Below are 26,893 nucleotides of genomic sequence, written 5' to 3'. Positions count from 1 at the left end.
GGTTTTTTTATGTGTGTGGGGTTTTGTTCGTTTGTGGTATTTTTGAGAAAACATTCTTACTTGCACAATTGAGGAGCTATAATAAAGATGCTAAAAAGACCTCTATTGTGTTGATCAATGAAGCAAATCAAAACATCTCGTTCACTTATCTAAACACTTCTGTCCTTAACGACTTTCTTAAAAATCTGTATAAAGCATTTCTGTACTGTGCTGCTGAGAGAAGGTGTCAGAGAAAGAGCACTCTGGCCTCTTGCAGAGTACAAGGATTTTTTACAGCCGACTGACAACTGCCCGGTGTGTGGCCCTGCCTTCTGAGGAGCATAACTGTGCTAAGAGCTGAGGGAAAACAAGGGGATGCTGCATCTGGTGTTGGATCCTCAGAAATCCCAGGTTGCCCAGAGGTGTTGCACTAGCAGAAGCAGTCGTGCAGGCCTTTTGCTGTTGTCTTCATCCCACATCCCCCAACTTTCAGAATACCAGTCCAGCCCATAGAGCAACATGAAGGGAAGGAGGAAGAAAGTGTGTTAATAGTCTGTGTTCAGTTCCTATTGCTATACAGATTACTGCCTGCTATTCAGAGCGGCTTGGTGTTCTCTACCTGGAACGGTCTCTTCCATTACAGGTGATGGTACAAAGGTGATAGCACAAAATATTTGAGAGAGAGAAAACAAGCAAACAAAACCATGCTGGATGAGAATTATAGAAGCAGTTCTGCTTCCATTGAAACCAAGTCTGAAATTCCCCTTAATTTCAGCGCCTGCTTTTCAAGCTTGCAATTGTAATACCAAAAAGGTGTGTTAGTTGTTAGCATTTTATCCATTCTTCCTACAACATCAATAGATTTGAGCCCAGCTGAAGGTTTGGCAGTAAGCTGCTAAACACTGAACCCAGCATGGGTACATTAAATTTCATTCATTAGAGACATAGAAGCTTTGCTTCATGTGGGGTTTGTATAAATACTTGCACAGATTCCTTATCTGCAGAAGCTTGCTCCTAGCAAGTTGTTAAGCTCATTAATAGGGCAGACGGAAGATTGTGCACCTATAATTTCCAGTTCAATTATTATAGAGTACACAAAATCCTAATTCTACTGTAGTCCAAGGCAAAACTCCCACTGGTTTAATGGGGCCAAGATGGCACAAAGTTAATTTCCCAACACAACATAAAAAGTGGAAACTCTCCCAGAAGATTGACTTCAATGGAGTCTGGACCTCAGGAGGTGAAACTCTCCATTGTCTCAGAAATGCAAATTTTGTACCTTACCAGAAAGATGTTTCTAATGAGGTAGTCATTAAATAAAGAGCGTTGCACAATAAAAATAAAATGCGCTTGATTAGTCAAATAATGCAATCCAGTTTCCATTATGCACATAGTTTTGACATGAAGTGGGCAACTTTTCTTCCTCTGAGGGCAATTATGCACGTATTCACTTTCATCATGACTATTTAGGCCCACAAGGAATTGGGAAAACATCTTTTTTTTGGAGTAACATCGTAGTGAAGAGAGATCATTTGGGCTATGTGAAGAGAACGGTGCCAGGATAGTGTCGCAGAGAGAAACATTTGTGAAGCTGATATTCAGTGGTCAGTAACTATTTCATTTACATTAATGAAGACTTCTTCAATTCAAGCAGTGTCCAACCACCAAGTGCCTCTTTGCTTATAGTTTAATTAAATGTCCATTCTTTGGTAGATCTCCTGCTTATCAGTGATGAAACATCAGAACAATAATAGCTAATTTCAGGAAATTTTGCAGAGGCAGGTGAGAGCTGCCTCTCTTTTATAATGTTCCAATGAGACCACAAAGGACTTATTTTTGTTCAGTGAGGCCAGTAAATTATTAATATAAAACATGACAGAAAAGGTGGGCAGATCTTCCACCAAGTGGGTTTTGAAAATGAGTTCAACTGAACCCTCTTTTCGTCACATAAACTCTCATCCACCAAAGGTACAATGCTTGTTTAAATCAAACACCATGAATTTCCAGCCGTGAGCAAACCTCCATGAGGATCTTGTGGAAGAGTAATAGCGAGGTACTCACTTTCTACAGCTGCTGTCACAAATGCTCCTACATATGCAGATGGAGGATGGAACAGAGAATTTGTGAAAGCAGCAATTCGTGAAAGCAGCAGCAGGTTCCTGCTGAAGGTGCTCCAGCGATAGGAAATCCGGTCTTTCACTTAAACCTCTGCATGTGCTTACAATCCAAAATAAAAGCTGCAGGTCCATAACTGTAAAGCCAGGAGACAGAAGAGACTCTTTTTCTCCCTGGTCCCTCTGGTGCCCCTCCAAGTCCTCCTCCTCAGGAGTGGGATTTTTACAACCTCCCTGTCAGAGCAGCAAGGGGACGAGATGATGGTGGTAGGAAGATGTGGTAAGGGAAGGATGGGCACAGTTCCAGTGCATTTCTAATTATCTACATCAAGTGGAACAGCTTCATCCATCCAGAAGCTTGCATCCATCCAGACCCTGTGACATGTCTTGCTCCTGTCCCTAAAATACACCCAGTCTTGGTTGAGGATCACCTGAGCATGATGTGCATGGGCTAGAGATGGAACCAGTTTCATACATCTTCCCCAGAGCTTGTACAGGCAAAATGAGAAGACTGCAACTCTTTCCTCTTCTCACACACATTTTTTTTTAATTTTTTTTTTTAATGATCTACCACAGAAATCAGAGCCAGGCTTTGTGAATGTAAATGCTAAGCAGGCAGGGCTGGCCACCAGTTTCTGAGTAGAAGGACCTGTTCCCTCTCCCCAGCCAGCAAAGGCTCTGCTCCACAGGGTACAAGGAAACCCCTTCCTTGACCAGTATGGTGAGAGAAGAGTGGGTTGGACTAGGTGATATCCAGAGCTCCCTTGCAACCCTAACCATTCTGTGATTTGGGAAATCAGCCCCATGAGGCAGAGGGTCTGCTGTGCATCCAACATTACCCTTGGATTTTTATTGCTGCTCGTGGGCCAGCATGTGGCTAGGACCTTTGTAAGCAGCCATGCACAGGATTGCACAAGACAGACAGGAAAGGAGCTGCTTGCTCTAGCTTCGCTGTGTTGACTTCTGCTAGCAGTAGTAGTAGAAAGCCAAACATATTTTAGTTGCAAAACTCAAGAGCCTGTCTGTGCTTCTGCAGGAAGCACATCTATTGACTAAGAAGGTCAATGCTAATGGAGACTAAGAGCAGAAATGAATACTGAGGCCTTTGGAGAATTTTGCAAATCCATTTCTCTTCTTACTTTATTTTATTCGTGTACACACAAAATTTACAGTAGTCTTACACAATGATGCAGCACTGGAAAGGTGCTGAAGATCCATTTTCTTATATAAAAGGACTTAATTTTAGCCAGAAGGGGAATGGAGGATTATTTTTGGCTAATTAGTTCTGAAAATTGTTCATTTTAGAAAAGTCACTCTCCCTTCAGGGAATTAAGAAGCAGTGTCAAAGTGGTGCTACATGAGCCTTCATAGCCCTCTACAACATTTCAGAAGGGCCTAGGTAAAAAATTTAGCTGGCTGTATCCATATCATGACTGAACTGGTTATGGGCATCTCTTATTTATACCACAGCAAGGTATAAATAACAATGTCATAATGGAAAACATCAGGGTTTCCTCCATCTCATAAAACTGAGAAGAGGGAATAGTTTTGTGTGGTTATTGATTTCCAGCTGCTTAATTAGTGTTTACAATATCTCTCCTTTAAAATAGCCATGTGCATTTCATTCCCTACTTGCTTGTTTAATTTAATCTAATCAATTGTTACACACCTGTTCCCACTTACTTAAAACAAGCATTATATGCAGCATAACAAATATGAAGCAACATTAAAAGTAATTAATCTTTATCCTTGAAATGTTTCTCTTGGAGGAATATAATTAAGAACCCAAGCTATAAAAATAATCAGAAATCAAGTTTATACCTTAAAACACCAATAGACACATAACCTTATTTTGAACAGTACAAGCAGATTTGAACATAGATGCACAGAAAGGAGAAGAAAATTCCTAGAACATTTAGTAAGAGATCAGAAAAAAACCCTTTTATTTGAGGAGTGAAAGGTGATTGAAAAGTGTTAATGAATGCTGGGAAAAGACAGCTTCAGAGGACAGCAAGCAGTCATTTCTTCAGCCATACCAAAGAGAGGTGGGTAGGTTCCTCTTTCATTTTACCATGGACCTTATGCCCAAGCATGTATAATGCTGTATGATGTGTGGTGCCACACATCCAGCTAAGTTCCTAGACCTCCTGCTGCTATGGAAAATCTTGAACGAGGCTCAAAACCATAAGGCAATTTTTTAAAAAATACCACACACACCTTTTTTTTTTTTTTTTTTTTTTTTAATTTAGTGATTTCTGAGCTCTTCCTGGTACCACGGATGCCATCCAGAAGTTGGGCAGAGCTCAGGCACTGGCCCCAACCACCATCTGCCTCCTGCTGCCCTGGGCTTTAACACAGCTCTCCCACAACCCTCCCAGAGGGGATGGTGGGCTCATCCTAGGGCATCTTTAAAAACCAGGTTATAAACTCTCCTTTCCACTCTGGAAAGCATAACCACTAACAAAAATTAAGCAGCAACGTGAGCCAGAGTTTCACATATGTGCTGCTAGCTAACAAACTAAATCTAGCAGCATGGGATTAGTGCCTGAGAAGCCCTGTGTTTCACTTGGCCTCTGAGTCTCTCCAGCTGTCTTAAACTTTTGAGGTTCCTACCTGCCTTCCTCTGAGAACCTCTTTCCTTGTATTATCTAAAGAGAGTAATTTTATTCCCCTAAAGAGCTTCAGTGACTGGGACAGCAATTTCACCCTGCTTGATCATTGCTTCTCCCTGTGAACCCAGAGGAGGGAACAAAAGGAGAAAGTCCTAAAGATCCCAAATTATGGTGAGGATTTAAAAAAGAAACACTTTTATTTTTGTTCCATATTTGCTTTCATTATTTCTTTCTTTCAGTGTCTGGAAATCCCCAGCGAGTCTGACATAAGTCCCTAACTCATCTGGTTTCTGCAGAACAGAACATTGCCAGATGACAGCTCACGCTTCGCTGACAACGTTCTGTCATCTATTGGTGCTAACTATGGATCAGTGTCTGTCTCTACAGCCTTTTTAATAGGTACTTTATTATTTTGACACATTTCCTTCCCTTTTCTTAATCTAGGGATTAACAGTGACATGTCTAAATTCATGCTTAACTGTGTTAACACCATCCCTCTTGTACTGAATTTGCTGCAATCTCACACTGCTAGCTGCCTAGCAGAAGACCAACACATCCTCTTGCTTAAATAACCCCACTGAGACTCTAAGACTCTCTTTGTGGACCCTGAAGCATTATCTGACAGGTTGGCTGCAATACTGAGCACAAAAAAAATAATAAATCTGAGAGGATATGATATTAAAAACAAAAAAGTAAAACTATAATTCAAGGGGAAAACAGTAACAGAAGTGTCTGCACAGTCACATAGCACCTAGGGAGAGTGTCCATCTGCCAGTCCTACCCAGGATCTGCAAACTATTCTGACCAGATGCTCTGTTGATGTCCTATTTGCAGCCACCCATGTATTTGACTCTATGCTCCTATTTCTGCTTTTCTCCTCAGTCCTCTCTCTTTCTCATTGTACCTCTCTCTCTTCCTCCTGTCTTCCTTCTAGTCCCATGTCTTTTGTCAAACCCATGTCTGCTCCTTCTTCCACAGATTTTTTTTTTTTTTATGATTTGTTTAAGGAGGAGAGACCATACCTTGCCGATGACACTCCCAGTGATGACAGAGAGATGTTTATAGTTGAGTAAAATTTGGATTTTGCGAAGGTTGAACTTTAAAAAAAGACTCAGAAGAGAGAAAAGAATTGGAGGCAGAGCATTTCTTTGCAAGCTATGATGATTCTGCTCAAAATTCATAAGGACTCTTGACTCTTCTAGAATATTTCTCATCAAAGAGGTTCTCAGGCAATTGGAGAATGGCAGCAGAAATGAGTAGTTACAATAAAGCTGACTTTGTACATTTCTTTCCAATATTGTTAAAAATTCCAGGGGTCTGGGCTGATTTACAAAGTTGAAAACCCAGAAAGCTTTGGTGGCATTCATGTAGATTTGGGTGGAAAAGATTAAAGGGATGGAGAAACTGCCTGGAGAGAAAAGACTAAAAGTGCTGGGACTCTTTGCTTTGGAGATACCAGGATCCTTAGTGTTATAAAATCAGGCAAGTGGTGGAGAAGGCAAATACAGACCTCTTTTGCATCAAATCCTGCAGTTCTAGAACTGGAAACAATTTATCAAAAGCAGGAGAACAGTTTAAAACAGACAACACATGATAGTTCACACAGCAAGGATAACAGTGAATTTCTGAACTTTCTTTCCATAGGTATTGTAATAGCGGAAGGTTACGGTAGGAGGGCACAAAAAGGATTAGACGTTAATGGAGAAGAAGGAAGGATAGTCCCTCTGATGAGCATGTTGGATTAGATGACTTCAAGAGGTATTTCTCAACCTGTCTTCCTGTGATTCTGTAACATTAACAGATGCTAACAGGGACAGGCAGAAACATACTCTCTGATATCCCATACCCAACATATGTGGCTGCTGGGGACATGTGAGGAGAGCAGTCTGGAAAGAAGTAATCGGGCCCTCCCCGAAAAACATTTCCTAGTTTCTCTGTCAAAGATATAGTCCTGTCACAGGCAGTCTGGCCCTGTAGCCTATTTCTTATGTTCTTAATCACTGGGTTCTATATCAAGTAGTTGGATAGCCTCAAGCTGACTGTTCTTCTATGCTTTCTGTTAATCTGACTGTGGTCCTTAGTCTCTTGGCTTGTCTGTGATCCTGAAGTGCTCCTAAGTCTCCATACAAAGAGCAACAAGTGAATTTATTTCCCCAGGTTTCTGAGTGAGGGCTAAGTCAGCTTACTTATTTCATTGAAGGAACTCTGTGTAATGAACTAATGCCTTTGGGCTACTTTTAAGCAGACGAAGCTACACATAGATGAACTTCTGCTTCATCCCTCCTTTGTCTAGTTTCAGGTCGCTCATTCCAGGTCTCTCATTTTTATTATATGTTGCTCTTCCTCCATTTCTTTCTGTGTCTGCCCCTTGTTTTCAGATTCCGCTATCCCATCTACAGCTACAACATTCCCCCAATGCTGCTGACAAGCCCTTTTGTTCACTCCCTGCCTGGGTGGCAGTCAGCCCAGCTTCTGTTTGCATTGGCAGAAATTGCTTCCCAGTGCCCATCTCTGAGCATGGGCTTGCCAGGAAACAGCCAGATACAACCTGCTGATACCACAAAACTATTGCATCGGCTCCCAGAATGAGATTTCTTGGGCACCAGCTGCTCCAAATTTCCCTGGATGTCTCACTCCAGCTCCCCTTCATCCCTAGCCACACAGACTCCCATTCCTCCGTGGAGTATCTCAGCAAGAAACCCAAGCCTGAGAAATGCACCTCTCACATTTCTCTGGCCTGGTTTGGGAATGACTTGGGTGCCCTTGCTTCCACTTCCCTATTTGTTAAATGGGACAAGGATGTGAGGAGTCCAGCCTACCCTGCTTCCAATGTGCTCTGCTCTGATTAGAGCAACCCTAGATCTGGAACAGCTCTCCTGATGTAACGACAGTAACACTTTCTCATTATTGCTATTCCTTGTAGATAAAAAAATTAAGGGCAATGAAGTCTTTATGCAGGACATTACAGAAGTATCACTGATACAATAGACCCTAGTTTTCAAGTAATTAGGTTTTTTATCTTTTTTCCTAACTGACTGTAACTGTTTCCTACTTACCATAATTTCTCTCTGTCAGTAGCTTAGAAAAGCCTCTGGAAAGTCCAGGCAACCTTTAAAAAGCTAATTCACCAGCAAGAGAATACTTAACTACAGACTTCTGTCCCCCCCACATGTTGCTTCACAGTAGGTCTACAACAACTTGACTTGTCTGTTGTTGTAGCTACACTTGTGTGAAAGGTGCATCTTACTGTGTCTTCACAGACTGGGAGCTGATCTAAAGCAATTTCCTAAACATTTGAACAGTGAAATTGAAATGGAGTGGAATATAAAAATGTCAATGTAGCCACCACAATTTTCTTTACCATCCAGGACCTTTGTCTTACTCCTTTTCAGGACCCTTGGCAGATGCTTGCTTTACCTGAAGTCCCTCTAATAAATACTTACTGCAGCCCTTCCTGGAGGCAGCTGGCTAAGCAGAGAGCACAGAAGAGCAGGGATATTTTACTTGTCTGCATTTGCAGAAGCCTTTTTCAGGTGAAATGGCCAGAGCTTGCAGATGACATGCAAGAGATCCATGTGCCAGCATCTTCAGGTGGGGCCCCAGGGAGCCCTCACACTCTCTTGGGATAACAGGTAGGGGAAAAAAAACAGTCTTATCTCCTGACTTTTGGTCTTTTGTATTTCTTGCCCCCTCACTACTTCTGTGACTATCATTAACTATAAGCTCTTCATGTCCTAACGGGCTTCTTTTGTATTTTAATTGAGGGAAAGAAAAAAAAAATCAGGAATAGGTGGGTGTTCTGTGTTGTTTGTCATCATAATAAATGCTTCCCATATTAAGATTGAAAAGCATCAATGGGACACACCTGTGTCCCGCTTACTAGCTCTGATCTGTGCTGAGTGAGTGAGGTGCCCATTGAAAGACAACAGAAAATAATTAAGTGAAGATGGATGAATTCTAATGCACCTCTCCAGCAAGGTGAGGACAGTGTTGTTTCATATAATTTTAGTTTCTGGAAGTCTCAGGTGTTCTGATTCTGAATTTTCCCATTTGATAGCAAGCTTGCCTTTTTGTTCATGCTTCAGCCTATTTTACCCATGTTCATTTTTACAGGGAAGATCAAATCCTTGTTTCTGGAGCAGAGGGAGTTAAAGCAGTCAACAGTCTTATAAAGTGACACAGCAGCTGTTTCTTAAGTAGCAATGGATCTTAATGAAAGGCTGCTCATAAAATTATTATTGCAGCAGCAAGTAGAGGTCCCAACTGATATTAGGCCCCTATTGTGCTAGGAACTGTATGAACACATTAGGAGAGAATAACTTCTCTGTGAGGAATTCAAAACCTCATTAGATAAGACAGAAAGAAGCTGTGCCAGGAATAAGAGTCCCCATGGGGTAAAGAAAAAGGCCCTGGTCACAGGGAAAACACATGGTAGAGCCTGCAATAAGACCCCACGTTCTTGCCACCCAGGCTCACCGACAGCCCTAGAGGACAAAGTAATTCATATGTAGCAGCTCAGAACAAGTTTATTCCTATGGCTTGAGGCCAAAAATTGAGGGTCTCTTTTTTTCAAACACAAATTCCAGCTCTGCACAGGGAAAGCCCTGAGCCTGACCTGGGGCACCCCATCACCATGCACCAGGATGCAATAAGGAGGCAGCACACCCAGGTTGCACAGAGATGGGCTGCGCTTCCAGCGGGAGGTCGGCACCACCCCAAAAGCAGCCGTACCCATATTATTTGGCCGTCACAACCCCGCTCCTGAGCCCTGCCTTCTTCTAAGACAGTGTCAAATCTTCTTTGGATTTGAGGTTGGAAGGGGCTGAACTCCCATGATGCTACTTTTCTTGGAATCTGTTGGCAACATTGACAATTAGACAACTGATGCATTAACATGCTAGAGAGACTCTGATGTTTATTCATGCGCTGCTCTCGAGGGTTTATTGAATTGATGCCTGGTAAAGCAACTAATGGGAGCCCTTGGCAGGGTACCTTAGATGGATTTCCTTATTATCTCTATAGATTTTATACTCTCTAGCAAAATCAATATTCAAGCCGGTGCACAATGCAGCCTCTTTTAGCTTCAGGGTTTAAAGATTTATGGGGCATCAGGGAAAACAAATGAAGGCAAAAGACAATGACAAAAATAAGTAAAATCCAAGTGAAACAAATTGCTACTGAACTAGGGTGGGCAAAAGCAATCATTAGTTTCTGAATCTTCTGTCTTTGTTAGGGAAACATTGTTTAATTGGCTTGCCCTTGCTTCCCCTGTTCTTTCATCGCTCCTACTTTGGTGAGGCTTTATGTTGCACTTCTCTTCCAGAAACTGTGACCAGGGCAAAGGCAGTGCTGAGTCCATAACAGAGAGTTACAAGGGTTTCAGATGACAGTTTTAGGTTTCTGCAGGGAAGAGATGCTGAAAGAGCACTGGATAGCATGGAGAACCACTGCTGTAGCATACCTACACATTATACATCTGTCACGGAGGCACCCCACAGGTCAATTTAAGGGACAACAAGGTCCAAAAACAACTTTTATTGAACCGGTGAAAAACAGGGTTTTAGCACTCCAAAAGTGACTTAAATACAGGTTCGGATATCAGTTGAGGAAAATTATTGAGAGGGGCAGCCACTAATACAACAGGAGGTCCACAGAGTGCATGCACGTGGCTTCACCAAGACAATGCCGGAGCCGTCCCTGAGTCCCGGAGGAGTACACACTTGCCTGAACACGGTGCGGGATTATTTTTAAAGAGAAACACGTACTCGTAGTGAGTACAGAAAGTGTGCACTCGCGATTCTGCGAGGGGCTCTCGGCGGCCACTCGCGATTGTGCGAGGAAATAAAGTACTTGTGCAAATGTGCACGGAAAGAAAATACACCCGTGATTCTGCGAGGATTAATTTTACACGCGCTCATATGGAGCGCGGAAAGTTATACGTGTATATGTGCACGAAAAGTATAAATATACTCGCAATCCTGCGAGAAGTTTTACTTACACCCGTGGCGGCGAGGCAAGCGGAGTCTCCATCCCAGGGACGGGGGGCTCTCCTGGCGGCAGTGGCTAAGCTTGTACTCCGAGAGACCCCCACACAAAATGGGCTGGGTCTCGACAAGAGTCCCGTTTTTATCTGACTGATCAGATCTGACTGTAGGCACTCTAGAAGCTTCTCTGCACCCCTACACTGTCTGTGGGTGCCCCTGAAGCCTCCAAACATCCCCCACACTGTGCGCGGCTCAGTGTGCCTTGGCACTCCCTTCTTCTAATGTCCCAGGAGCCAGGGTGCTCTGGGCCAAACAAAAGAAGCTGTTAGCCTCAAGTAACAGAGAAAGAGGGAGATGTGCCATACTGAAGGAGGGAGGGGGGTTGCATTCTGCCGCAACATCTTACCCTTTTCCTTAGCACGTGTCTTCTACATTGAATGGACCTTTGTGGGGCCTCAATAGTCCTGTGAAACAGAGCCAGAGCCAATTGTTCTACTTATTTCAGTTTTGGAGAGGTGGAATCAGGAGGGAAACAGCCTCTTGCTCAAATACTTACTTCCGGTGGGTTTGTGGGGTGTTTTTTTGTTGTTTGTTTTGTTTTTGTTTTTTTGTCTTTGTCAGAAGTCCTGCAGTGTCACAGGGTCAGTTTTCTTCAGATTAAAAACTTGCAAACTGCCCAGCGCTAATGCTTTTCATAAGTATTGTAGCCCACTCCCACTCACAGATATGACCTGCTGCCTTGTAAGCCTGCAAGCTAATTTGTATGGTTCTAGCTAGATAGAGTAATTATGATGCTCATTCAGATATGTTATTATTTCATTAATTCTGTGGACTTATAATTAAGATTCCCACCTTATTTGCTTATGACTGCCCTAAAGGGAAATAAATGGGAGTTTAAAAGGTTGGTAATACTGTGAGGTTAAGTGGGTGCACAGCTGGCTCCTGTGCTTACCATGCTATCCCCAGACCTTCCTGATCACAAAATTAGGGTGTGTGTTCCTTTCTCTCCCAAGAGCAGCATTACGATTCTTAGCCCAGCCATCCCTGCAACATGTTTGGAGGAGTTATGAAGTGAAATATCACTTGTTGTGCTCTAAGATAAGTCAGAAGATTTTTTTTTAAATTTCCCATTGTTTGGTATGTTTTTTTATTGCTACAATGTTACAGCTTAACTGTTAAAAAAACATTGAGGGCTTGAAATGTTATCTAGCTATAAATGCAAATAAGTTCAAGTTAACAGTATTTGTGGGTGTCTAAATGTTGCATATGGAGGAACCCTAGTTTGTCCATAGCTTGCACAACATTATTCTATAATTACATTGAAATGAGGAATAGGATTGCACATACCAGTCATCTAGAGGCTATTAAACAGGTTTTGTTAGTAAGAGTCAGGTTCAGTCCTGGTTGAGAATACAAGTGCTAGAATGCAAATGGCAACAGAGGTCCCACATGATCTTTGTAATCAAGAATAGCTGTCACCTGCCAATAGCATCTTCTGTGCACATGGATATAAGACTGGCAGAGAATGGTTGCAGCATCATGTAACCACAGAGCTTTTAAGCATCATACTGCAGTGACACTTGCAAAAGACATCTTGCTTCATGGAAGGAATCACAGCCCTGGTGCAGCTGAGGTAAGGAAGTTTCTCAGCCATCCTCTCTCCCAGGAGACTTTCAATGCTGGTATCATTGTACATCCTTCACCATGCTTTCTATTTGCCTTCCTCCACAAACTGAGGTACAACATCTGCAAATGTGGTTCATAAGCCAGTGGAGAGAGAAAATACTAAGCCAAATTTATTGCTTGTTCCACTAAAACTGAGGTGAAGGATGCTTTGGTCCTGCTTGCATGCTGCCTGGAGATACCGTTACAATCACAAATCTCGATGTATAAACTCTTAAACTCTTGATAGTGTGGAAGTGGTTTACAAATCCCATGCGGGGTCTCAAGAAAGGGGCAAATTTCAACCAGTAAAATTCATGGCCCAGCAGGCTGTGGAGGATCTTGTCAGTTCCTATGTTATGTACCTCTCTCCCCCAATCATTTTATTACCCTGAACATCTGTGGAAATGTGGAGGTGCAGGGAGCCTCGAGGCTGCTCAGCATGTTTGACTCCATTTTCTCCTTAAACATGTGCAAATGCTACTTCTGTTTGCACCTTTGCAGAGCTGTGATTTGCAACACCAAAACCTAAATGACACCTAAGGTCCCTCCAGAGCATTAAACAAACAAGCCAGTAGGACATCCCACAGTCTGGGAAGTGCTAAATTGAAAGCAGCAGTACAAACTGCACTGCTTTGAAAATGAACTAGTTGAATTTCTTTACTGTGATCCAAACCTGAGAGGTCTTTTCTCATGACGTTCTCTGCATGAATCCAGGCTCTGCACACTCCCCAGCAAACTGAACCAAGATTCTAATTCAAGGTTTATAATGTAGAAAATCCTGTGTTTCTAATCTCATTTTGGTTTTAATTTGTTTTATGTGATGCAAATACGAAAAGGAAGAAGACAGCCAGGAGACTATCCATAGTAATATTTTGACCGAGCAGGTGTTTAACATATACACTATCAGTGAGCTTCTGATTTGATACTGACAGTAGATAAAAGCCTCACAAAATTAGTCAGAGGCAACTTAGTAGCAAGTTAAAGCTAGAAAGTGGGTAGGACTCTACAAGGTAGTTTGGGCATGAGGATTAGTATTGGTTAAAGGACTGTATCAAAATAACTGGCTATGAGAATATCTTCTAGTGGTATTTCCTGGGCTATCTACAAGTTCTTAAGTTTCTTCTCAAAAATAAGCCGTCTCCTCTTCCTTTTAAAGGACTTTGCAAAGAACAGCCCTATCCCATGTGACTGCTAATAGTAGTGTAGTAAATTTTGTGATCACAGAACAGCAAAATACATAGCACCTCTCTTTAAAATATCCTTTAAAAAGGACTGGGTTTCTGGCAAGTTATCTCATTGCAAATGAAACTGCTGTGATTACAACTTATCTATAATGCAATGTTGTGTTCATTTGTTTCTGTAATATACCGTGTATTTCAGGAAAAAGGCCACAAATCCATCAGTCTGTCCTCCATCAGTCGTTTCCTTCTTCTCAATCATCATTATCTGAAGAATTTTGTAAAGATTTCTTCTACTAAAAAAAAAAAAAAAAAGGAAAAAGGTGTTACCCAGATTAGTCTTAAAAGAAAAAGAATGCAAAAGATGACAAAACATGACCTCAGATATTTCAGTTCCTTGTTCCTCACTGTCTATGGTTCTCATTCTTTGAATTATGCACTAAAGAACCTGATTCTGCTTGATAATATCAGTGGTAATATCAACATAAATCAAGAAAGTAGCATAAGACTTTAATAAAGAGCATCCCATCCTGTGGTGTTTACATGAAGTTTATGCAGAATTTAATGCTGTTTGTTTAAGAGAATGATCAATCCTTTAAAAACAGGGACATGTGCTTAGGTGGAAGAGACCACTAAATCACAAACAGCTATCTAAGATTTTCTAGATATATTTTGTATTCAGAAAGGCAGCCAAACTTTTTTTTTTTTTTTTTTATGGTTACATTGTGAAACCAGATCAGTCAGAAATGCTGACTTTGAATTTCTTCAGAAAAACAACAAACCTTCCAGTTCACTGCCTTTACAGCCCTTGTAGAACTGGATTATTGTCTCTACAAATTGAAGCCATAAATTACTAATTTCATACGGTGGGAGAGGGTTGAATATACTAATTAGTCAAACAGTGACATTCAAAGTTCAAGCAAGCCAAACGCCATTCATGTATTTATATGTTCTTCCCTCTGGAGCATCTAGATCATTGCCGCAGCTTACTCAGAAATATCAAGGCAGGTCCAGTCCCAGTTATGCCTGTGTTTCTTACGCAGACTGAAAGTGCCTCAAAACAGGGACTCCATCCCTTCGGATAATTGCACAGCTTAGCAGGAAAGGGTCCTGATCTAGGCTCTGGCAATGAGATGCAGAATAGTAAAACCTCATTGTGGGTCAGCAATCCCTTCCACCTAAAACCTTGCAGGTGAGACTGAAACATCCTTTATGTTGTGTGTAAATGCCTTAAAGTCCATTTTCACTCGGGGAGGTCCTTTCATTTCCTTCGTACTGGTGGAGAGCTCCTGTGGGGCAGATGCGGCTGAATTTGCCTCAAACATTGCTCTAGTATGAAATTGCATTGGGGATGGCCCTGATTGCAGGGCAGAGAGCAAACCTGTTGCTGTGGTGTTTTTGCTAGGAGCTCTTTGGAGCACCATTTCTGAGCACCCACTTTGGGGATGCACAATGTCAGCAGCATCTGGAAATGCTTGTTCATTCTGGGCTTTTCTTTCTCCACTCCAATCAGAGAGTCCGAGCTCGGAAAACAGATGGGATTGTTCTGCCAGTAATTGGTCCAGCTGCTGCAGAGAAAATAGAAGGAAAAGCATATTGCAGTAATAAAAATATAATAAAAGGAATCAAGCAGGATACACAAGAGTACATGAAGCATGCCTGCTTCTTCTGCTAGGTCCAAAGTAGACATGCAATGTCTGGTAAAGGAGATGTTGCCATGAAAAAGAGAGGAGAGGCCTAAAGGACGTTTTACGCTAACAGACAGATCTAACTGCCTAATGGAAAATCTCCAAATGGACTTCTATCTGTGACCATTGCAGTCATGAACCTCTAATCCAAGTCTGTCAGGGAGGAATCAATGTATGATCCCCTGATCATGTTTTCTTTACCTTTCTTCATCAAATGGAGAGCTGTTCCAGAAATGAACCAGACCAGTAACCATTTATCAGTAATTCTGCAGACTGACTGCCTGTCACTTTATTCAAGAAACGATGGGACCTTCATAGAGCACAGTCGAGTCACTTCTATAATTATTGGCACTTTTCCTGGGTGATTGAGCTCAAGCAGCACAAAGAAAGAGTCAAAGATGTAAACTGTAAGTCTGTTATCGGAAGTCCTCCTATTCTTGGTGCTGAAAGTTTATCCAGCTGTACCTCAGAGTTAACACTATGGATGCTGAATAGCAGGACAGACTTCAAACTCTCCCCACATGACCTGGAGCAGTGGCTTGTGCAACGTACCATGAGGATGCCCTCCCTGACCTGGCAGGCTTGATCATTCAGCCGAAATTCCAGCTCTGCAACCTCCTGACGAACGGCTCGCCGTAAGAGTTGCAGGTGTCTACCTTCCTCTCTGTAGGGACAGCAATGAAAACACACTCAAGTGAGCAGTGAACACCATCCTCTTCCTCAGCCTCAGCGTAACCCCTGTGTCTCCATTTGCTGCGGCCTTGTTTTTATCCGTGATCACAGGATACCTTACAAAATAATAAAAGCAGCCCTTGTCTGCTTGATCCTCATTTCTTTTATTATCCCAACTGCAAGATAAAACACATTGTAGTTGCACAGCCAGCTTGAGTCTGGGCAGATTTATCACTTCTGATTTATCACTAGCACAAAGACTGCATAAATCCTGTATTTTCAGGCAGCTCAGTATTGAAGCCCTAGTAACTTTTTGTGAACCTGAGGCTTCTTAGTACTCCCTGTGAACTTGGGCTCAGTCCATGAAGAGCTAGTTCAATTTTTCCTGTATTATCACCCCATTGATCATAAGTATTAAGTACATGGCCTAAAGGGACTGATTTGTCAGAGAGCACTCCTGGCTCCTTCCCTGAACCCAGCATTGACCCGGGACACCGAGCTCCAGCTGACTGAGATCTGTTCCTGTTGCCATTAAAATATACTAGTTGCACACTAAAAATCTAGCCTGCATCTACAGAGCAATCTTCCCCTTCAAAATGCTCTTAAGAGCCATGAACAGCGTGGACTTTGAACAAAAATCACATCACAGTACATTTTTCCACTTGCGGGATGCCCACAGCTGCACCTCGCTGACCAGAACTGCTGCCATAACACAAGTGACCAGACACGTTGCATGTGCCCACAGGTTGTTATTTTGTTGCTAGCTTTGGATTTAAGTGTTGAGCTGCCATTACCTTTCTTCATCTGGCATCATGCTGGCAAACAGCACCTGCTGTTCGGTCAGGTGCTGTTCAATCTCGTCCAGCTTCTCCTGGAAGTGCTGGCAGGAGCTCTTCATCACTTCTATTTCATGAATGTTACACTACACAGAAAAGCAAGAAAACACCACACTTTACTACTTTTATTTGAGCACTTCAATGCTGAGTGCTTTTGAAGCTGACAGCCTGAATGGCATGGGTCCTCCTCTTACCTGCACAACAGGGACTCTGTGACCAGCTACCGTGAATATCCAGATGGCACTTCAAGTGAGTTTGCTCTGGGTGCATCACTCGCATCCCAGTCACCACCTTTTCTCCTAAAACATGTAGGATTGAGTCCTGGCACTACTCGAGCCAGTGAGAATTTAATTTTTCCCATTGAAGAGGAAAAGGACTTTGATCAAAGGTCTGATGCAATTTGTCAAATTCTGTTATTGCACTGTTGTCAGACATTATATTTGAGCAGGATGAGTTGCTATGGGTTAATGGTAGGTTAAATTATTGTCTTCTGGAAATTGGAAACCGTTTTGAGAAGGAGAAAGAGGAAGAGAGAGAGAGAGGAAAGATACATAAGAAGTATGAGAAGTGTCTTTTCTGATGAAACATGCCAAACCCCCTCTTGCACTCAGAGCAGTTTCAGCGTAATAAAGGTGCATGCTTTCAGAATGCAGATGGTATTGTCCTTCAGGTCTCTAGGGCCACAAACAATTTTCTAGTTGGTTCCTCAAGGCTAACGAAAATCTGTAAAGCACCACGCAAAAAATACAAGAGACACAGTGTGGGTAGGTTTGGTAAAAAGTTGTGTCAGCCCTTAAAGATGAGGTATGGGCAGTTCCCCAGGCATTGACTATTTGAGCATATCACAGAGCACAAGTTCACAGAGATTTATTCAGTGTTCAGGCACAGGTGGCATGGAAGGGAGACTATCTGTTCCAGGACTACTCTCATGCAATAACTTTTTTTGCATGTCAATGGTAAATTTACTGTCTACCAGTTGTTACGTGGTGGTTGCATTCCCCATGCGTGCCCTGGGTCAATGGCACGTAAACTGAGCTAGCTTCTCTCAGTTAAAGATGTAGAAACTACTTCACCTCTAATGCAGAGCAGAAAGCAGGCATAGGTGAATTCTCTGCAAAGTGGCTAATATTCAGTAAATTCACTCATTGCACAGATCTTGGATAACAGTACGATGCAAAGTTTGTTCCTCCTACACTCCCTGTCCACAGACTAGAGAAGAAAAAACACTATTGGCCCCCGTTTGAAGACTGATAAAATAGTAGATAACCGATAAGAAAAGTCTTCCCAGTCCACTATAAGGTACTGACTCACTGCCATCTTGTGGCAACAGCAGAATACTTGACAAAAGGCTTTATGCTGTTCAATATACTGTTCAAAGACAAGGCATTGCAGACATATACATTCAATGATGTGGCAGCATAAAACTCACCAGTTTCACTTTCTGGAACTCTTATCTAATAACTTTCTTCCTCCATGTGTACAACAGTTACAGTTTCATTTCCTTATGAAGAGCAATGAGAAGAGGAAAAATGGAAATGCCTGTTAACTATCAGGAGCTATGCTGCTCCTTCCACATTTTTCTCAGGATGCAAAAGCCCCTCCTGACTTTCCTTGCTTTCTTCCCCAACACATTCTGAGTCTTTCACAACTTTGGGGAGCTCTCATCAATTCTGAACAAAGAAATAAAAAATCTGGTGACTTTTTACTGGATTTTTTTTTTTTCAAATTCATCTTAACAGGACTTTAGATTTAATGCAAGCTTCTTATTCTACCATGATATTATATAATGGATTGCGGCTCTGAGAAGTCATAATTCACTTTAATTTAGAGCAGTTTGGCTTATGGTATCTACGTAGGTGTTCACAGTTAGTCTTTAATAAACACTAAGTAATATAACTTAAATGAGTTCTCAGCAAAATAAGGATTACACTAAATCATGTCACCTTGCATTTTCTGCAGTCCAATAAGTTACTCAGTTACTGTAACTCAGCTGATTCACAGGAACTCACTGAAACTCATTCTCGTGTCTCAGCTCTTCATTTGACCTGTAGACTTTATCACTCAGTTTGCAGGAACCATTTTAAGACTGAAATGATGTATGTAAGTTACTGAAAGAAGCAGCCCAACAAAACTGAAGATACACAGACAGGTTTGCCCTTTTTGTCTAGAAGGGAATGCTTCTTTCCCCATTCATTTTCTCAGTTACATTCCTAAGATATGTCTCACTAAATAAGCAAACATGGCAGGAGAGGAAAGGAAGAGGCAGCTTGTACATTTAGCTCATTAGTGTGTCAACTGTCCATATTCATGAAGAAATCTACTCACCGGAACAAGATCACATGTTGCAGCATCCTGTAGGAGCATCAGTGTTTTCAAGACCTGCAGCTCGGTGGGGGCACGGTTTGAGCAGCAGCCCACAGGGTGCTGGGGAGAGACAGGCACAGAGAAGGTCCACGGGCAGCAGCCATGGCAGCAGCAGCAGCAGTGACAGCAGTGACTGCCCTGCGCAGCCTGGATGTCAGAGGCTTCACTCCAGTAGTATGGCCTGTATTTGCCAGAAAGCACAGTGTCAAGAGAGGCTGATTTTGTCAGGTGAGCATGGGGTGGGTGACACAGTGGTGGCCACCTGGGTTTCCTGGTACAGATGTCAGTTTGGCTGGAAGCTTCAGTGGTCCGCTTCACGCCATCCTTTGAAGCCCCTGGGTCTGACTTTCTGAGAGAATCATCGTCAGAGGAGTCCACAGAATCTTCCCTAGCAAGGGTGTCACTGAAAGGAGCATTTTGCCCTGTGCGTTTCACCCTTGAAGTAAACTCCAGCCCTGAAAACATCTGAACAGTAACAGATTTCAGAGGAGCAGAAGCCATTTCATTGTTTTGGATGGTGTCTCCCTGTTCTGATTCGTTAGCACCTAACATCTTCCCTATACTACCAGTCTTTTGATCTACAGATAAACTTAATCGAGGCCCTTCTGCTAGGCAGGTGAGATGTCTCCAAGATACTTGTGGAGAACAGCATGAACTGGCACTGCTCCTGCTTTGCGCTGCTGAGCCCTGCTGTGGAGTTTCTAGGAGCTCTGTTTTGGAGGAGCATCTTGTATTTTTTGAATCACCATCCATTTTGCAGAACTTCTGATCATTTGTCACCTTGTTCACCGCAAGCAGGGTACCATCTTTGTTGACTACTTCCATACCCAACCGTGGTCCTTTAACATGCTCTTTGTGACCTCCATGGGCATTTTCATGACATGTAACTCCAACATCCTTTTCGGTCAGGCACCTCTCACATTCATCTTCACCTCTGATTTTGCTCTCACTGATGTCTGCAGAGTTAAAATCAATCAGTTCAGTGAAGGCTGCATTCATTGTTTTGTGTCCCGTTTTAAAATACAAATGATCAAATTTTGAGGAGATAGGATCTCCTTTATTCTGAGTATCACTCTGAAAACAAAAGCTATGCTCTTTTATGCACTTCTCTTTTTCCAGTTGCTTTCTTCCAATTTTATCCTCTTTCCTGTCCATGTCACATAAGATTTCTTGTACAAAACTCTGTGGTTCAGCATTACAGGCCTCATACTCTCCATTTTCTGCAGTTAGCAGCAGATGAGTCTCTTCTCCCTGGTCACTGCCTCTTTTTGTTGACTCAGGTACTGTCAAAATGCTCTCACAAGCTGTGACGAAGACCTTAGCAACACGATCATCTAGCTTTTGTTGAAAATCTTGACTTAACATTGCAAACTCTGTCCTGTCTGACAGAGCTGTTTCTTGGTTATGGATATAAGAAATAAAATTAATCTTCCTTGAGAGAGATGCATTCTGAAAGAAAAAAAAAAAAAAAAAAAAAGAGAGAAAAAAAAAGGAGCTGAACTATTATACCTGTTCTATCATTCTATCACATTGTTTTGGCCCACTGCTGTTTTGCCCTGGGTACCCCAAGCCCAGAGGCATCTTTAAATACATCTTTAAACATCTTTAAATACCCAGTGAACCAAAGAATCAAGGATTCTAGTACTTTTTCTTTTCTAATGCCTTGCACAAATCTTGCATTAATGTGGTCAAAGAGTTGCACAAAGTTCTGAGAAAGCTTCTCACCTACTCAGGTTTTCTAGGAGGATGAATTTGTTTTCATGAAATGTTCACAACTCCACGATTTTTTTTAATATTACTTGTGCCAAGGTTACACACTTTTCATAGACCTGGTAGGTACCAGTAACAATTGCTCATTTCTTACTTGCAAAACTACAGGTTCTGGCAGCTCCTCCATGAACCCACTGCTGTCTGACTGGCAGCTGCTTGTTCTTGTCACCAACACCTCTGCTGGGGAAAACAAAAAAGTAAGAAAATCAGAAAGCAAGGCAGAAAATGGTACGAGGGCAAAATAAATATAGAACTAAGTTGGATGCTTTAAATGTACGTTTCTAGAAATATTCTTGATCCTGGTCAGAAACCTGCAATATTGCTGCAACCAGAAAAAAATAACGAAATGTGCTCAGCATAGCTACTGCTGATGTTACTAAGTGTTGACTTATTCACTAGTGTAATCATCAGCTGCAGATTTCAGATTTTGATATGTTCATACAACATACACGATGTAAATAACCTATAAAGCAGCCAACCACTTGTTTTCCTTTGCTAAAAATAGTGACTTTTGATTGTAAGAACTAGATCAGATTAAGTCTCATTCATACCTATGTAGCTCTGATAGCTTCAGCCAGGTGACTCCTGCAGGGAAAGGGAGCTGCCCTAGCCTCTAATCAGACCAGTTTGTCTCTACTTTGAGGCACCGTGTATCATCTTTGTTGTTTTTTGGTCTGAGGACAGGAAATCACAGTAAGAAACAGAGAGGATGTAGGGTTGCATGGGGAGACATAAAAGTAAGAGGAAGATCTTCTAGATTTACTCTAGATAAGGTTTCTAATCTAACAGCCACATCATCTGGCTAAATAAATTATCACCCCAACTTTAGCAATTAAATTATAAATCATTAGCTACTTGATTTAATGAGTAAACCCAACCCTCTTTAAAAGAACAAATGATTGAGAGTTAACCCTCAGTTGTCCTGTACACGCCCATACCTGTCAGCCTTGGATAACTTGTATTTTCGGATAACCTTAATCCTCAGATCACAGTATCACAGTATGTTTGGGATTGGAAGTGACCTCAAAAGATCATCTAGTCCAATCCCCCTGCTGGAGCAGGAATGCCTAGGTGAGGTCGCACAGGAACATGTCCAGGCGGGTTTTGAACGTCTCCAGAGAAGGAGACTCAACAACCTCCCTGGGCAGCCTGCTCCAGTGCTCTGTCACCCTCACTGAGAAGAAGTTTCTTCTAAAATTTGAGTGGAACCTCTTGTGTTCCAGCTTGATCCCATTACCCCTTGTCCTATCATTGTTTGCCACTGAGAAGAGCCTGGCTCCGTCCTCATGGCACTCACCCTTTATATATTTATAAGCATTAATAAGGTCTCCCCTCAGTCTCCTCCAAACTAAAGAGACCCAGCTCCCTTAGTCTTTCTTCATAAGAGAGGTGCTCCACTCCCTTAATCATCTTTGTTGCCCTACGCTGGACCCTCTCCAGCAGTTCCCTGTCCTTCTTGAACTGAGGGGCCCAGAACTGGACACAATATTCCAGATGGGGTCTCACCAGGATGGAGTAGAGGGGAAGGAGGACCTCTCTCAATCTACTAACCACCCCCTTGTAATACACCCGAGGATGCCATTGGCCTTCCTGGCCACAAGGGCACAGTGCTGTCTTGTGGTCATCCTGTTGTCCACCAGGACCCCCAGGTCCCTTTCCCCTACACTGCTCTCTAATATGTAATTTCCCAACCTATACTGGAACCTGGGGTTGTTCCTGCCCAGATGCAGGACTCTACACTTTCCCTTGTTAAATTTCATCAGGTTATTCCCCGCCCAACTCTCCAGCCTGTCCAGGTCCCGCTGGATGGCAGCACAGCCTTCTGGCGTGTCAGCCACTCCTCCCAGCTTAGTGTCATCAACAAACTTGCTGATAGTACACTCTATTCCCTCGTCTAAATCGTTAATGAATATATTGGATAATATTGGCCCCAGTACTGACCCCTGAGGCACTCCACTGGATACTGGCCTCCAACTAGACTCCACACCATTGACTACCACTCTCTGGCTTCTCTCCTTCAGCCAGTTTGCAACCCACCTCACTACTCTATTGTCTAGACCACACCTCCTCAACTTAGCTGTGAGGATGCTGTGGGAGACTGTGTCAAAGGCTTTACTGAAGTCAAGGTAGATCACATCCACCACTCTGCCATCATCCATTCACCTTGTTACATTCTCATAAAAGGCTATGAGGTTGGTCAAGCATGACTTACTCTTGGTAAAGCCATGCTGACTGCCCCTAATAACCCTCAGATAGTGCCCTCATTCACAAATAGCTGGCACCAAAACAGAGGTGGAGTTGGGAGGGGAGTCTGCTGGGGAAAGGAAGAGATTGAGACTAAGACATTCTGGATACACTTCCTCTTTTTTTCCTTACATACATAGTGGCTTTTGAACTCTGAGACCTTTTATCTTCTGGTTATATCCATGAAAATATGATGATTTACCTAGTGGTTTTGAGATCCGAGTTATTAATTCTCATTTGTGTGAACTGGAAAATGAACAAAAAAGTTTACAGATTATGTTTTCACACGTGAATAGACTATGGGCTTTATTAAATGCATCTTGGGCATCAGTTAATGAAAATCACACAATCTATTTGTAGGCAGCAACTGTAAAATCAAAACCAGACATAATTTTATGGTTTTCAAATGAATTGCTTATGTTGCCAGTCCTGGTGTCATCAGCAGCACATCAGTCAGTCACTTTCCTATTTTGGATGAAAAATATATGGTTCCCACCTCACACATTACAAAATCTGCCGTGCTGTTGCTGGAAATTGCCTGTTTTGTGGGTGGTCTCAAAACTCATCCTTGCAGTTTCCCACAAATGAAATCATGGTTCAACTTCTCCCCTAGAGAGACTGCTCTACAGATTCTCTAAACTTTTAAAAAAGCTGTTTCAATTACCCTTTGTATCTTTGCCAGCTGTTGCTTCCAGTTTTTCAGTCTGGCCTATAGTTTTCCATACATAAAAAATGAAGAAAAAAAGATCGAGGAAAATTTTGAAGAGCTAAAATGTTTCAGCTGCTATAGTTCCAACCAGTTTGATACTCAAATTATTTGAGCCCCAAATACTCAATTGTATTCTGCAATCATAACAAATGAACTTCAAACTTTAAAGTTTGCAGAGTCAGAAGACCGCATTATCAGCAGATTATGTAGTGTTTTGAGGTGTCTGTTTTTCCCCTGAGACATCCAGGATACCAAAGTAGTTGGCATGTTACTAGAAATTACATGTAGGGAAATACTTCATAACTTTTAATGGAAAAGTGCTGTGAGAATTCATTTTCTGTCCTCACCAAAACCAGGTGGCTGTAGCCAGGTTTGACCCATTTATTGTGATAAACGCAATACATCTGTTCTAACAATAGTCAGTTGTGTTTGTGTATTGCAACTACACAGCCTTCCCACCCACGTTTATATTAATGCACTAGCTAGAGAAATACACGAAATATGTGATGGTGGACTCTGAGCTGATCTTTAGGCACAAGGTAAGACATTAAAGATGGATTAAATGTCTGCAGGCCAAGTTAATATCACTACAGTTCAGCTACAGAAAGCCCTTCATGTGTGTCCCTGGACTTGTCCTGGAAGGAGATGTGATACGTGCTCTGCTATCATGGCTCTTGTGGATTAAACATGCAAGGTATGTATATAAATCAAGGCTGAAACCATACTGGAAGACCATCTGTGTATATTTAAAAATGGTAATATAATAGGACCTAATGACCATTCTGAGCATAAGTCTAATTTCTACAGTTTTTATGTTAGGAAAATAGAAACTTATAGAGGAGAAGTATAGTGGAAGGAGAACCATGGTAAGCACAGTTCACCTGTGTTTGTTACTGTGATTTCCTGTCCTCAGACCAAGTAATCACCTTCATCTGAGTTAGGCTTCTAATTTGTACGTACCTACATATCAGATGTGTAATGAACTCCTAGAGTAAAGGCTTAAATTATCCATATAGTCAGTGCAACACGTTGTCTCTAAGGGTCTGAGCTGCAGTTCTTTTCCAGCTACATTCAGATGCCTAATTTAATCATTACATCCCACACTGACTTGCAAGATCCTACCCAGTGTGCCAAGTCCTGTTGAAGGTAGGCAGGTGAAGATAAGGAGTTTTATGTTTATGGTTTAATATCTGTATACCAGAGCCAAGTGATGTTTGCATAATGGAGGGCAGCATTTGCATAGAGGGAAAACGGTGCTTTGGGTGAGGAGTGGGTCAGTCTATCACTTCATTTCCTCTTAGCATCCCAAATAGCAAATGAGAGTGCAAATTAGATCATGACTGATGCTGTCCTGAGAAGGAACAGATTTTCTCTCTTCATGAAATTTTCAGTAACGTTATTAGCTTCTCAATGGTAACAATCCCATTTAAATAAACTAAAGCCTTTTAGCAACTGGAAGATAGTCTTTAGGAGGGATACAAGTTGGCTAAAAAGATGAGGGGAAAGGTCAGCAAAATTTACATAGTTTATTTTGACATTTTAAAATGCTCATATCTTTCTCTTTCAAATGAGCATTTTTTTCTTTCCTGAAAGCAACTTAATTTTTCAGTTTGAAGAATGGTGCAAAAAATGGGTTAAATCACCTGAACATGTTTTCATTTCTACTCTACCCAAACCGCATTTTTCCCTGATCATTTGGTTCCAACCACTGAACCAAAATATCCATTATTCATGCAGCTCTACTCAGTTCTCCTAGTGTGTGGAGACACCCAAACCTGTAGAGATTCTGCAAATACATGCAGAGCTTTACACCAAGGAAAGATAAAGTATGTTTGGAGAAGAAGTAGAGACACAGACCAGTATTCAACTCTGAACGAAAAATTACAACTCTGGGCCCTGTGTGGAGAATACATCTGGCTATGCTGGAAAGTGGAAACCTGAGAGTCGCCCCTGAAGACCTTGGTGAGGAAAACCTTGGCTCTTCGCCTTTCTGTGCTAATTGAACTGGGATAGTTTAGCTCCTGCATCCCATTTCTGTTCTGCCTGAATTTTAAATAAAAATAGGTTAGAGGAACTTACTAATCAGGTTTCTGCTTCATTTTGTATCGTATAAGAAAGTACATGCCTTCTAAGTCCCAGAGTTCCCACAGCTTTTCAGCCCTTTACTTAATCAATCCAATGTCATTAAGAGACTTTCTCTCCCCTTATTTGCATGCAGATACAGTGGCTCCCATTTTCAGCAGCCTTTAGTGCAGAAACTATCTGAAAGTATTTGGCTCCTAGGTTCACCATTAATGAAAGAATATTCCCTTATTAGTAAAAAAATAAGTGCTGGAGTATAGTTCTGTGTTCCTCTGAAGACTCCACAGCTGGTTTTCTGTGGACTTGGCTGCAAACAACACAACCTCTTTCTAGTTTCCAGCTTGGAGAGTATTTGCAAACTGCAAAAGATGCCATGCTTGTAAATAATAGCACATTTTTTGCATGTGTTTTGAATTGCATTAACATTGATGAATGTACTTCAATATTTGCTTTCTATATCATTTGAGTACATGAGGAAGCAAAGGCATAAAATTTTCAAATGTGAGAGCATTTGTGTGAATTTGCACTTTAAATTCACAAATTAAAATCTGGAGTGCTCACCCCATCATAGGAAAAAGCAGAATGGCCAATTGCAACCTAGCAATGCTGTTCAAATTTTAGCTGGTTTTGTAGCTATTTAAATGTAGCTGGGCATTGATGTGGATAAATATTCCTAAAACTATCTCCTACATACAAAGGACTAAATAATGCACAGAAGCCACAGTTTAGTCAGATATTTTGTAAAACAAAAAGAAGCCTGAAGGACTTAGAATAAGAATTTGCCACTTCGCTTTATAAACAAAGTTGTTTTGCAGTCTCACGCAAAACACACAAGGCATTAACTTCATTACAGTTTAAAAGCTCGGGCTACATTCAGCAGGGAAATTAGATTAAGGCTTACAACTCTGCATAACATTCCCACATTCAGAGTTAAGTGGGCACACAAATATCTCACTGATTGGGCCTTAAGGAACACATCCATTCAACAATAGTTGA

At 41.8% G+C, this 26,893-nt stretch overlaps 1 protein-coding gene across 9 annotated transcripts in view; it reads right to left on the bottom strand.

Moving 5' to 3' along the window:
* Nucleotides 1-2,128: 2,128 nt before the first annotated feature.
* The window catches only part of ITPRID1 (ITPR interacting domain containing 1), a 61,517-nt gene continuing 36,752 nt past the window's right edge, over nt 2,129-26,893 (bottom strand). For 5 of the 9 annotated variants that reach the window (XM_065052064.1, XM_065052063.1, XM_065052062.1 and 2 more), the window contains 5 exons: nt 20,957-21,042; nt 19,054-20,541; nt 16,687-16,814; nt 15,773-15,884; nt 13,837-15,100 (listed from right to left, as the gene is read on the bottom strand). In XM_065052064.1, the coding sequence (XP_064908136.1) occupies nt 14,711-15,100; nt 15,773-15,884; nt 16,687-16,814; nt 19,054-20,541; nt 20,957-21,042 (2,204 nt within the window). In that variant the 3' untranslated portion in view covers nt 13,837-14,710. The other 4 variants (XR_010470201.1, XM_065052068.1, XM_065052067.1 and 1 more) reach the window with 4 other exon arrangements.

Source organism: Columba livia, chromosome 2 (genome assembly GCF_036013475.1).
Source record: "Columba livia isolate bColLiv1 breed racing homer chromosome 2, bColLiv1.pat.W.v2, whole genome shotgun sequence".
Taxonomy (NCBI): Eukaryota; Metazoa; Chordata; class Aves; order Columbiformes; family Columbidae; genus Columba; species Columba livia.
Note: the sequence above shows the minus strand (reverse complement) of the source record. Positions and strands in the feature narration are given on the sequence as shown.